Genomic DNA, 12,754 nt, shown 5'->3' on the forward strand with positions numbered 1-12,754 from the left:
ATCCCTCCCCTATATATATATATATATATATATATATATATATATATATATATATATATATATATATATATATATATATATATATATATAATGTTTGTTAAGAGCTGGTAAAATCTTACACTTTTGATTTAAAAGGGATGGTATTTTCTAATTTCATTAAAAAAAAAAAAAAAAAAAAAAAAAAAGGAGTGTGTGGGTACTAGGTAGTTGTAAATAGTGATCATTTAAAATTAATATTGTAAAGTTAATATTTTGATTGTGTATATTGAGACTCTAAAAAAGATCTCACATAACTATGTTATTTCTAAGTATATATATACTTGACTCAAAACCCAAACTTGACCCGATCCAAAGTAACCTGAAACTCAAAGTGACCCGACTAGATTTAAACCTGAATGATTGACTTAAATTGACCCGACCCAAAGTGACCCGATTCTTATAGTGAATAGGGTGAAATGGTGTTACTCCATCTGGTTTTTTTAGCATCATTTTGACTTTTGCAGTATTCACATACCATGGTTGACTTAGTTTTTTTCACCTCGTTAAAATGAATAAATGTTATTATATAATATATCTTTATATTAGTCATAATGTGTAGTTTCATAATATAACTAGTTTTTGGCCCGGGCTATGCCCTAAGTCATTATATGTATATTATAAATAAGGTTTTATAATAAAAATTATGTGATAAAATACAAATAAATAAATAAATTAGTTACATTTGTTGTAAATAAAGGAGTAGTTTAGTACAAATAATATAAAAATATTTAAGTAAGATCAAATAGATAATTATCTCACAAACAATGGAATAATATCGGTGTGTCGTGTTGAAAATCACTAACTTGAAAATGAATTTTCGGGACAACCAATGTGCTTAATTGTATTCACCGGCACATTCCTTAAGGTTAACATACACGTCACTTCCCCACAAAGACCATTTTGGGTGGATGGTTTGAGTCAAGTAACTTATGCCCAATAGAGAATGTATTTAGAGTATTGTGCTTGATGTATTTTTCAAGTACAAAAATCAGAATAAAGGCTTCTTCTATTTATAGAGAAACATGAAAGAACAAGGGGGAGGTAAATAATCAACTTAAACATCCTCTTAAATGGAGGGTTATGAAAGTTACTTATCAAGAGAATAATTGTGGTGATTAATCACCTTAAACATCCTCTTAAATTGAGGGTTATAAGACTTGAGGGGATCCAAAGACCAAATTGTTGGAGTTCAACTATGACATGGGGCCAAATCATCAACCTAGTCACATTAACACGTGGTGGGCTCATGGCTTCCCATTGAGTTATATATATATATATATATGTGTGTGTGTGTGTGTGTGTGTGTGTGTGTGTGTATTGTTACAATTTACTGGTAAACAATTAAAGATATTAATGGTCTCGGCTAATTTGCCAGCCAAACTGATGCATTTAAAAAAAACAGAGGGATCACCTATTTTAGGGCTTCTTTCTTTCCTATGTAATTTCTACTCACGATTTTGTTTATTTCTCAACAATTATACTTTATTTTTTCAATTATTTTTTAAAACTGAATTTATGATGACCAAACTCGAACTGAAGCGACCCGAAATTGACTTGAAAATTGGTCCTAAAAATTGATCCGACCCGAAGTCACCTGACCCAAAATGACTCGACCCGAACTGACCCGACTCGAACTTGACCTGACCTAAACTTAACCCGAATTTGACTCTTAATCTGAATTGACCCGACCCAACCCAAACCCAACCCGAATATTTGCTGACCCAAAATTGACTCGACCTTAACTAACCCGACTTGAACGACCCGTTTCCCAGGTCTAGGTGGGACCGTGGGAGGGAGATGAATTTGGGTTATATGTGTTGTATTCGGCTCTTCAAATGTTGTTTTTTTTTTAAAGCGAAAAAATGATCAAATTATGCAAAAGTCAAAGTAAACTTTGTTATAGTATATCCCTGCATTATTAAAAGTTTAACCAAATGCTTATGAAAAGTGTTATACCAATTATATCCCTCAAAATGTCTATTTACACATATATCCTCATTTATGAATGCAAATCACATGTGTGACATTTTTCTCTTTTTGTTTTCGTTTGTTTAAACCATTAGAGCATTTTAATTTATTTATTTATTATTATTATTATTATTATTATTATTATTATTATTATTATTATTATTATTATTATTATTATTATTATTATTATTATTATTATTATTATACTTTTCTTCCCTACCTTTTATAAAGTTGTAGATAATTCTTATTAATAGTATTAGGAAAACTCTATCTTTAAAACTAAAGGTCTGACATAAAACTAAATTGAAAGAGATTCTGAATTATGGCTAGCTATGTGCGCGCATCGCGCATATTAGCCTTCCTAGTATTAAAAACGATGAAAATATTGTAATATTCGTGAAAAAAATGAAGTAACCTGTATCAATTAAAATAACATATGATAAGTTCTCATTAATACATGTGTGGGCAAAGAGTAATGACGACACATAGGATGACACGTAGGATTCATGTGGCGCCAAATCATCTTGCGGTAAAGAAGACACATAGTAATACTATGTTGTCCCTTTGACTTTTAATAATATTATACAAGTAGATAAGTATAAATTAACGATAATGAAGGTTCCTAACAAACTACGATTAGTCAAAATGCATGGTAGTATAGTGGAAACACCTTTTATTTTTTTAATTATGTAGTATTATATTTAATTTTTGATAAATAAATAAACCTTGTAGGGAATAAACATATAAAGTGGATGGATAATATAGTATGGACTTTTTGGACGGTTACTAAATAGTGTGGTTTTTTCGAAAAAAAAAAAAGTGTGATTAAAATTCTAGTCTATAAATTTTGTTTTCTTGTTTGTGGCGTATCACAATCACACTATATTTAAGAGAGATGATGACTATATTCCAAATGATTAAAAAGAAATAGGTGATAATTGTAAGAGATTAAAATAATTAAATGCAACTTTCTCTAAGGATATGCTTCTCATTTTCATTGGAAAATTATTTTGGTTAAAGCCATTAATTTACTGAAAAATGTGAAAATATCAACAAAAAAAAAAAAAAAAAACACTAGCACCTTTTTTTTTTTTTTTTGGCAAAGGATACAAACAGATTATATATTAATACTAAAACAAATAAAATTGACCACCGCTTCTCCTGCAATTTGATGAGCTCGATGAACACGCTGACGATCCACCTTATGGATAGTGCAACCTTGAAAGGAAGAGCCTAGCCGTCTAATTTTCCGAATGAGCCAACGGTAATCCACATTACCTTGACCATCCCCCCGAAGAAGAGTAACGAGATTATACGAATCAGTAAAAACTGTGATGGAATTCAATCGTTGATCCAACGCCCATTGAAGGCCATACATGCAAGCCAAAGCCTCCGCATGTAAAGCTGAAGAACACTGGCCATAGCTACTGCCACCGAGGATACGAGCATCTAACAGATCATCGTTATCTAAGCACCAACCCATCCCAGCATTTTGAGAGTCTTGAAACCAAGAGCCATCAATTTGTAGAGTATGTAAAGCCTTCCCCTAGCTAGTTAGACCAAGGTGAGCTAAGTAAAACCCAGGCGGAGAAGAAGCCCCAGCATCCCCTCCCACCGAATTAGAGGTACAAGAAGAGTCCTCGGAGGCTACAAAGATTGAATGAGTCTCCATAACCTCCGCAAACTCTAAATCAAATGGTCGAGAGGTAGAGGAATCCCTAAAGATCCTATCATTCCGACATAACCACAAACCCCAAAGCGTACCGACAAAGGTACCTAAGCGGGAACTAGACGGGCCATCCTGACTAATAAAAAGTCGGATATAATCTTGGATCCAATCTAAGAGAGAAAGGTCTCCATAAAATTCTGAGTGGATGCCTAGGCAACCACCCCTCCAAACTGAACGAGCATTAAAGCACATTCTGAAGATATGTTGTAGATCCTTTGGCTGTGCCTGACAAAGATCGCATAAAACACCTTGAACCGGAACTCCTCTGTGATGGAGTTCCACCTTTGCTGCAAGATCCCGATGTAGCAGTTTCCACAGGAACAACTTCCATTTCGGTTGTAGCCGGAGAGACCAAAGAACTTTCCAGAATGAATCAGAGGAAGAAAGTGTGGACGAAGGAGAAAGCTGTTCCTGTTGAAGCATGGCGTAGCCTGATTTGACGAGTATTCTCCAGATTGAGTTCTCCCCCAATACCGGAAGTCATCCTGAGTTGTGTCAGGTTCCTCCAAAGCAAGGATTAACATATGGAAGTTTTGGTGTTTTTGGAATTAAATCTATAATCTATAATTATTATTAAAGTAACAACCGCAAACATCATCACTGCTTACATGTCACTCTCTTATTTAATTTTTCCTCGCCAAAATGCAAGGATGATGTCATATTGTTTTTTTTCCCCTTCTTGAGCTACCCTATTTAACATTGTTTTTAAAATTAAATTCAAATTGAATTTTAAATTTTAGGTATTTTATTAAGATATTTTATTATTTACAAGTAGTTGTTAAAAATAGTTAATAATATAGTTTAGTTGATTCTAAAAAAAATATGCAAAAATGGATTTTTAGAAATTGTATTTTCATATTTAATTAGATAGTACTACAGAGAAAGTAGTTGTTTTCTCTCAACATGTGCTAAAGAGTCTATAATTCATTTCTTATTTTAAAACCGTGCATCGCATAGGTCTAATCTAGTTTATACTACAATCTAACACACAATCTTTACTAGAATATTTTCTAACACCTAATTATTCTCTAATAATCGACGTATATATAGGTCAATGCATATTCGGTAGTTTTAGATTTGCTTGTTCTCTAATCATTCAACTACCGAAATAAATCCTCAATAATGAAGCAATTAAAAAAATGAAAACAACAAGGTAATAACATATCAAACAAAAATTAAAGAAAAAAGGAAGAAGACATTAATGTTATTCTTTTCTTTTGCATAACGTAATATATGCTAGCTAGCTAGCTACTTAAGGTCATGTATAACGTACAATATGTTTTTTTTTTTTGGTGTTTAGAGAGCCACAAGGGCGGGAAATGAGAATCGATCCCGAGATCTCTTGGAATCGGGAGGGGAGCTCTAACTACTTGAGTTATCCCTCACTCTCGTATAACGTACAATATGTCAATATGGCATCAGTATGTTTATGTGATACATGACAAGGCAAGGCTTCTAATGGGGCTAAATATATTTGCACCAAAAAAAAAAAGATGGGGCTAAATATATACTCTGTAGTCTCTACTAAATTAATTCTTCTTTGATCAATTGGTTCTAACAAATAGACAAATAACATGATTCAAAAAATAAATACAACTAGACCTTGTTTGACTTAGAAGAACAATAGATTTAAAAGTAAATCAATGTTATAGATGTAAAAAGAGTACAACAATAACCCACATTATTATCCACAGACTTGAACAACAATAGATTTAACATTGGACCTGATTAACCTAAACTGATTTCTGTAAAACTGACTAATCATTATTATCATTGTAATATTGGTTGCTCTTCAGGATTACAAAGCCCTTCAAAATGGGCATGCAACAGTGGTACATATTTGTTAGTAGAGAGTATAGCCGTTCACAGAAAGGCCTTGATAGGATCATCAAAATGAATCCTCTTCATTCTGAAAGCCTCCATCTCTTCTGGTGTCACATCGTTAACATATTTGGTATTAAACTTTCGTTTCCTTTCATTTTTCTCTTCTGTCTTCTTTGAATTTTCCTGTTTAATAGCTTCAGCAAGTTTCTTGTGATCCAGAATCAAATCCTCAGGCACCTCTGTACCCCAAGAAGCCAACCTTTTCTCCTCAATCAAGTCCGATTTTTCTTCTGAAGTTTCTTTGAGAGAGATGTTAGCTTTCATTAGCTCTCCCGATGCTTCTGCAGCCTCAATCCCAGCGGCACCTGTACAATAGCTGTTTCGAAATGTCTGCTTGCAGCATTTGTAGCCCCATTGGAAATCACTCCGGAACCATGATCCCCAAACAGTTGTATGATTATTAGCATACACGTCTTCATCATATTTACTCTTGGGAATGGGCATCTCCTGCCCCTTGATTATCCGGCCAGCTCGATCATATTCAACTTGTCTATCACTCTGACCAAGTAGGAGTTCCCGTGGAATCTGCTCTTCTGTTGCAGCATTGCCATACTGCTCCATTATGGTATCCTTCATCTGGCTTTTCAACTTCTCTTTATTGACCTTAAAGTTCTTGTGAAGCAACTCAGCTTGGGAAGGAGCTGCTTGCATATGCACATCCTGTCCCTTGTCAAATGCCTCAAAAGCGTGTAAATTGAGCTGCTTGAACTCCAAAGCTTGACCACTGAGTCGATTTTGATTATCACCGGCGTAAAATTTCTCATTAGGATCAGCATCAGGAAGAGGATCCTCACGCATGGACCGGGTTTTAGGATCATAGTAGGCCGAATCAACATCAAGGTTCAATAAATATTTGGCTGTATCTTCTCGGATACGCAAGTTTCTTACAGTTCCAGTACTTCCTCCACCAGTTGTACGTACTCGTTTTTCAACCTTTGCAAAATCCATTTGTTTACTCTCATCAACCTTCAAAACATCTTCCTCGCCCTCACCTTCTTCACCGGTCTTCTCAAGCTTTTTCAACTGTTGTTCTTTCTTGTGTTTTTCTATTGCTTCCTCCATTATCTCAAATTTATGAACAACATAGACATAACTTGCAGAATCAAAACCATTATATCTGTCATGTTTGCCATCGTAATCCAGGTTAATTTCCTCAATGATCTCATCAGGTGCAATGTGTTTCCCTGTCCACTTTGCTCCAACTCTTCGAGGCCTGTCCGTGCAAGACTTTGCATCATGGGTACTAGCGCCACAACTACAGAAAACACAATAATCTTTAATATCATGTTCAACGTTTAAGACACCAATGAAGGTAATTACACGAGAAAAAGCTTTTCTAAGAAATAGAGTAGATATATACTTCCAAGAAATAGGTAGATACTATATACTACGTAGGAGTAATGAATTTTACAGATAAAGTAATTTTCTCAAGAAATTGTAAGTGTACTTGTACAGTTGTACCATATTTTGAAAGCATAATTTTCTCACGAAATTTTAACAAACTTGAGTCGACAAAAACTATGAGAAATTTAAGTAGTTCACATAAATTGTATTAACATTGAATATCAATTCAATTCCACTTAATAAGAGCACATGCACACGCAAATAGTATTAACAGGTTAAACTTACTTGTGACAAGCCCCCTTCCGAAAGTTATGAGCCTGGAAGCCCTTTTCGCCTCTGCGATACCACGACTTGGTAATATTTGATTCCGATTTCCAGTTTCTTTGATGCTTCAAACTCTGAAAAACCAACCAATTTTAGTCCTTAAATCTTGTAAACAGCAACAACAATTAATTCGAAATTAAAAAGCATCAAATCAGAATAAATAAAACATACCGGTTTATTGGAATTGAGATACCAAGGAGCAGAAGACATGTAGTGTGGGATATGAGGATTAATTTCTTTTCCATCTTCATCAACCTCTGCTGGCACAAGCCCGGCTTTCCTAGCTTCCTCTAACTCTATCTTCTTTCTATGATCCTCCCTAGACTCAAATAGAATCGCCATTGTTATTGTTGAGAGAGAAAAAAAGAGTTTTTTTATTATTATTTTTGACGGGGGAGTTTTTTTTTATTTTCTGCAAAATTAATTTGGGCAATATTTAATTATTTATAAGCTACAAAAACGTTCCTAAACCTATAGGATATTAAATTACCATAAATAATCCATTATCTTTTAAAAATTACCATAAATAAAAATTACCATAAATTATCCATTCAAAAAATAAATTACCGTGAATAATTATCTTTTAAAAATTACCATAAATAAAAAAAATTTATCCAAATTAATCAAATCAATCATCAATCAACATAATCACTAGAATTATCTTTCCTAAAAGCTTTTCCCCCTTTTCCTAAATGCAATCAACTGGTAAATAGGAACTAAAATTGAAACACTTAATAAAGAAAAGCCAATGAAATATCCACCCAATTTACACATTCTACAGTAAATAAAACCATGACCCATGTTCTTAATAATCTAAATTTGATTCCTGTACTCCAATTTACACATTCTCTTTACTATTAATCATACCAAACATATGTTGCAAATAATTACCTCAAGATAAGATCAGCATATTGGCTACGTAAGCCACCATCTCCCTGCATTGACAAGCATTACGCTTATATGTTAGGATAAATGCAGAAGTCAGGATAAGCGCATAGTTCAATCAAGCATAAAGCAAAGCCTCAAAGAAAGAAAGAAAACAGAAGTCTGTCAAATGACTAGGCAATTTCATTTTAATCTACCAGCATGTTTTCTCCAAAACAAAAACCAAAAATCTCCTTAAGAATCAGTTAATAATGGGAGCTTGATTTATGTATGTACATATTAAACTCTTTCACATATGGCGCATGAAGTTTAATTTGAGAAACTTTGACAACCTTGTCTAACCAACAAAAGTGAACAAAGATCCAACAGTAGAAGCATTAAAACTGCAAACCTCCCCCCTCCCCAACCCAATTCTCGCCTAAAAATGGAGAGAAAGAAAATCAGAAGATCTACTTCGGAACTTCCTCAATTTGTGCTTTTATTATCCTAATTTCTTTGTACCTGTTTTCTTGAGGTTTGAGGACCGCAATGTTACCCAAGGGCAATCAATTTTTTCATAGATGTCAATTATAAGAAAATGCTCAGTTTAGCACCAAAACAGTATAAATAAGTGAAATAACTTTTCAGAATTCTTTCCTATGACTCTAACACAGAAAAAGGAGTACATCAATGACGATTCCTAATTAAAACATCATATACAAATACAATAATCATTACAAGGATTTGCACATGCTGCATATAACGTATACACTTCATTAAGCAGTAATATGAATAAAAAGCTTTTATTTCAGAAAAAGAAACTTCCAGATCAGCAACTAGTACTGGACCTTAGCAAGGATACGGCCCATGCAAATAGTTTCAAATTAATCACTATACATAGACCGTTCTCGAGAGTTTGGCTAACTTCTTGTAGACTCTCTCTCAGATCAGATTAGATAAAGCCCACGCAAATAGTTTCAAACTCTTATCTAAAACACCAAATATTCCTATCAAACTAAGATGGTAAAATAAATACCAAAAATGACGAAACCTCTGTTGACTTTCACCTTTAAATGCTGTCCTAACAACTGCTGCATAAAACCTGCCAATCAATTGAAAATAATATAGATGTTTCTTTACGGAAAAAAGGAAGAAAAAAAAAAGTTCAATGAAGATTACACTTACATTCCTAAAGTCATCGTGGTCAGGACACCAGACACATCAGCTCCCTCTTGAGCCTATAACATTACAAAACATATACGGATACGGCAGATGGTTAAATGATGGGAAGTATGCTAGCCTGAGTCAGAACAAAATCTTTATGGAAATTAAAGATTTTGTTAGAAATAATCGGTGACTCAAGAAAAATAAAAATAAAGGGGGTCAATATTTACCATAGCAGGCCTAGCACTGTTTTTTACAATTGAATGTTTTGAGAGCCCCTACTAATAGAATTTCAAAGACAAGTACAAAATTTTTTAAGTACCTTTTGCAGGGAAATTTTTGGGAGATATATCTTTTAAAATCCTTTTGAGGGTAACTACCTTGTCCTCTACAATACATAATATGGAGTAGGTTTTTGGTTGTAGAATGGTACCAAATCTCTGATTTGATAAATTGACCAATACTCTAGCGCTGACCATAATGCATTAATGCTACTTATTTTTCGATTTTTTTTCATTCTCCCTCATTATTATTCTCCTCTTAGTTCTTATTTGCCTCCCCTCCGCCAGTTCCGCCGCCTCTTGCACCCCTCTCCCTAGTTGACCACATCAATCAAATACCACATCACCATCCAACACTCAACATCTATGCAGGGCACGTCCAGCCAATTTAACTTTTGGCTATGTATAATTATTTCTTAAATAGAGTAGCATGATTATCTATAAACTTTCAAATACAAATCTACCGTATGGAAACCATAAAAAGTCAAACTGGAGGATGAGGAGACATATGGCTTGACATCTATGTTGCCCATTTTTATGAGAGGAAAGATTATGAGAGTGAGGGATAGCCCAAGTGGTAAAAGCTTCCCTCCCGGTTTCATAAGAGCTTGTGATCGATTCTCACCCCCCACCCTTGTGGCTCTCTAGACACCAAATAAAAAGAGAGGAAAGATTATGATGGATTGTGAGGAGGATCAGATAATTTGTATTCTTTCAATTGCATCATAGACATGATGTATTTATGGAGGTTAAGGATGATAAGTAGAGGTGATCAAAGAGGAAGGGGATAAGAGAGTTAAAAGAAGAAAAAAAAAGTCTCATAAGCAGCACATGATTGCTCAATGCCAGAATTCAGGTCAACTCACGGGAAATAAAGATTCGGTACCCTTCTACATTAGAAGGCTTTTTGGTTTCCATACAAAATCAAAAGTTAGATTCTTACTTTTACTTTTTTTTTAAAAACCTCCTTTAAAAGGTGCGTTATGATAAACTTTTCCTTCTATATATATATATATACTGATAAAACTTATTGGGTCCAAGCCGTCCAACTAACTGTATCACCTAGAAAATCAGCAAATAAACACTTCACACCGACAATTTCCAAAATATTGAAAAGATAATAGCAACATACAGAAAGGTACTTAACAAATTGCATAAGAGACTACATGTCCATTCAGAAAAAGCAACTTACAGTAAAATAGGCAACATAGCTCACAGCAAGGGTCAAAGTAATTTCTATTATAGTGTCATTGAAAATAAATCCGAGCCAGAACACTGATGCTACTCCAAATGCTTTTCCGAATCCCACACTGTCACAGAGAAAATAGATGTTGATAGTAAGAAAAAATCCTTCATAATAAGCTATGCAAAAGATGTAAATAAGAAATGCAACTTACGCTTCAAATGAGACTTGAACCAAATATTTTAGAATTGTTGCCCAATTGAAGGTTTGACCAAGGATCATTTTTAAGAACAGTTGGTAAACCACAATTGCAGTCCTGAAAATGGACACCAAGAAGTTCTTTTAATTTACAGATATCTGTAAGCATTCAGCCACTAATAAAAAAAATAGAAAGATGACTTTAGATCACAAATTAAAGGAAGTGAGATCACACCCATCATTTATCAAGGATTCCCCCTCTATTATTGTACTCAATTTTTTGCTTGCCCCAAGTTCTTTCAAGAGAGCTACAACAGCTACAGGATTGATTGCACTTAGAAGTCCACCAACAACAATGATATCTTCCGGCTCCATTCATAAGGAAATGAAAGCTGCAACAAACCACATGCAGCACAAAGGTCATTTAAGTACAAAAGTTTGCATACAGCACAATGTGCAGCATTGAATTGTGAATGGCATACAACTTTGCCAACTATAACCTACTTATACACGTACAACTTAAGGTCAAAATAAGCAAGAGTCCAACAATAATCATAATTTGCCCAGTTGATAGTATCTTACCTTCAGTGCTGCTCCAAGACAAAAGGTTGATATCAGAAAACCTGGTCCAGCAAGCAGAATCATTTGAGCTGCACATCTCTCCACAGAAAATGTAGGAGTGGAGGTCTGGATCAATATTTTCCCCTGTGACATAATAATATCGGCATCAAGTTTCAATAGCTTGATACATTGATACATATTCAAGATCTACCAGAGAAAATGATAAAATGAACAACAGGAGGGACTTACAAATGCGGATGCCATCCCCAAACCTTCCCAAATCATGCTTTGTACCATATTCTGCACAACAACCAACATTTGGTATGAAAATATGTGTTCAGTTTTACACTTACAGCAGGCAAAAGACTGAACAAATTGCTCGAAGCACCAACACTTGTGATCACTTCATCACTATCTACAAAGCATAAGGCCACTGCACTAAAGATTCACAGTTTCTCACACATAGATATGAATACATCACATAGAGAATAGAAAGAGGACAGTGCAACATATTAGAGCAAAAGAAAGCATCTAAAAGACTTACAGCAGTAAGTATAGAGTTGCAAACCTAAGTGAAACATACAAAAGTGGACGCACACTCATGCAGAGAGAGAGAGAGAGAGTTTCCCATCTCAGTGAAGCACACACTCATGCACACGAAAAGTGAGTTAGAGAGGTACTAAAATATATACACACACCAAACACATGCAGACACAATTTGGGGAGTCAACACTAATAGACGCATAGTACAAGACAAAACCTGGGGAAAAAAAAAAAAGGTTAAAATACACAAATGTTAACTTCCAACAAAAATGTAATTAGAGGACTGGAATTTGTGAATGCCAATCAATACCCCATGACAAAGGAGCATCTACCCTACATGCATACGTGCAAGAATGACTCAAAAGATAGTAAACGTAAAGAGCATTAAACAACATAGGGAGTACTATTACCAAGCATTGCCAATCAACAGATTGATGGACCCAATAAGCTCTTGTTTCCCTAAGTCATCTGATATACCAGCATACTAAATCTCAAATTCCCCAAATTTCTGAACTTGACTATCAGTCTATCACTACTTTTGATTTTCTCTAATGTTGCCCAATAATGCAAATTAGCTTCTCATAACCAACAAAATTCACGTTAACATGATGAAATTCGCGTTCCACTTCCACTATTCAAATATCAACAATTCCAAAATATATTGACCATCCA

General features: G+C 34.4%; 1 protein-coding gene across 4 annotated transcripts; it reads right to left on the minus strand.

Annotated features, from left to right (window-relative positions):
• Nucleotides 1–5,232: 5,232 nt before the first annotated feature.
• Nucleotides 5,233–11,820, minus strand: LOC145595701 (pre-mRNA-splicing factor SLU7-like). 4 transcript variants are annotated; one of them, XM_081652129.1, is made up of 7 exons: nucleotides 10,790–10,854; nucleotides 9,338–9,390; nucleotides 9,220–9,254; nucleotides 8,180–8,223; nucleotides 7,460–7,607; nucleotides 7,250–7,362; nucleotides 5,233–6,875 (listed from the first exon to the last, which is right to left on the minus strand). In XM_081652129.1, exons 3-7 carry the CDS (start codon nucleotides 9,247–9,249, stop codon nucleotides 5,600–5,602), a joined length of 1,611 nt encoding a protein of 536 aa, XP_081508255.1. In that variant the 5' UTR covers nucleotides 9,250–9,254; nucleotides 9,338–9,390; nucleotides 10,790–10,854; the 3' UTR covers nucleotides 5,233–5,599. The 4 variants fall into 4 exon arrangements, with proteins under 4 accessions (XP_081508255.1, XP_081508248.1, XP_081508263.1 ...); XM_081652122.1 differs by lacking the exon at nucleotides 10,790–10,854 and adding an exon at nucleotides 9,639–9,690; XM_081652137.1 differs by lacking the exons at nucleotides 8,180–8,223; nucleotides 9,220–9,254; nucleotides 9,338–9,390; nucleotides 10,790–10,854 and adding an exon at nucleotides 11,789–11,820 and having other exon boundaries at nucleotides 7,460–7,612.
• Nucleotides 11,821–12,754: the final 934 nt, after the last annotated feature.

The sequence above is a fragment of the Chenopodium album genome, chromosome 2 (assembly GCF_948465745.1).
Source record: "Chenopodium album chromosome 2, dcCheAlbu1.1, whole genome shotgun sequence".
Classification (NCBI taxonomy): domain Eukaryota; kingdom Viridiplantae; phylum Streptophyta; class Magnoliopsida; order Caryophyllales; family Amaranthaceae; genus Chenopodium; species Chenopodium album.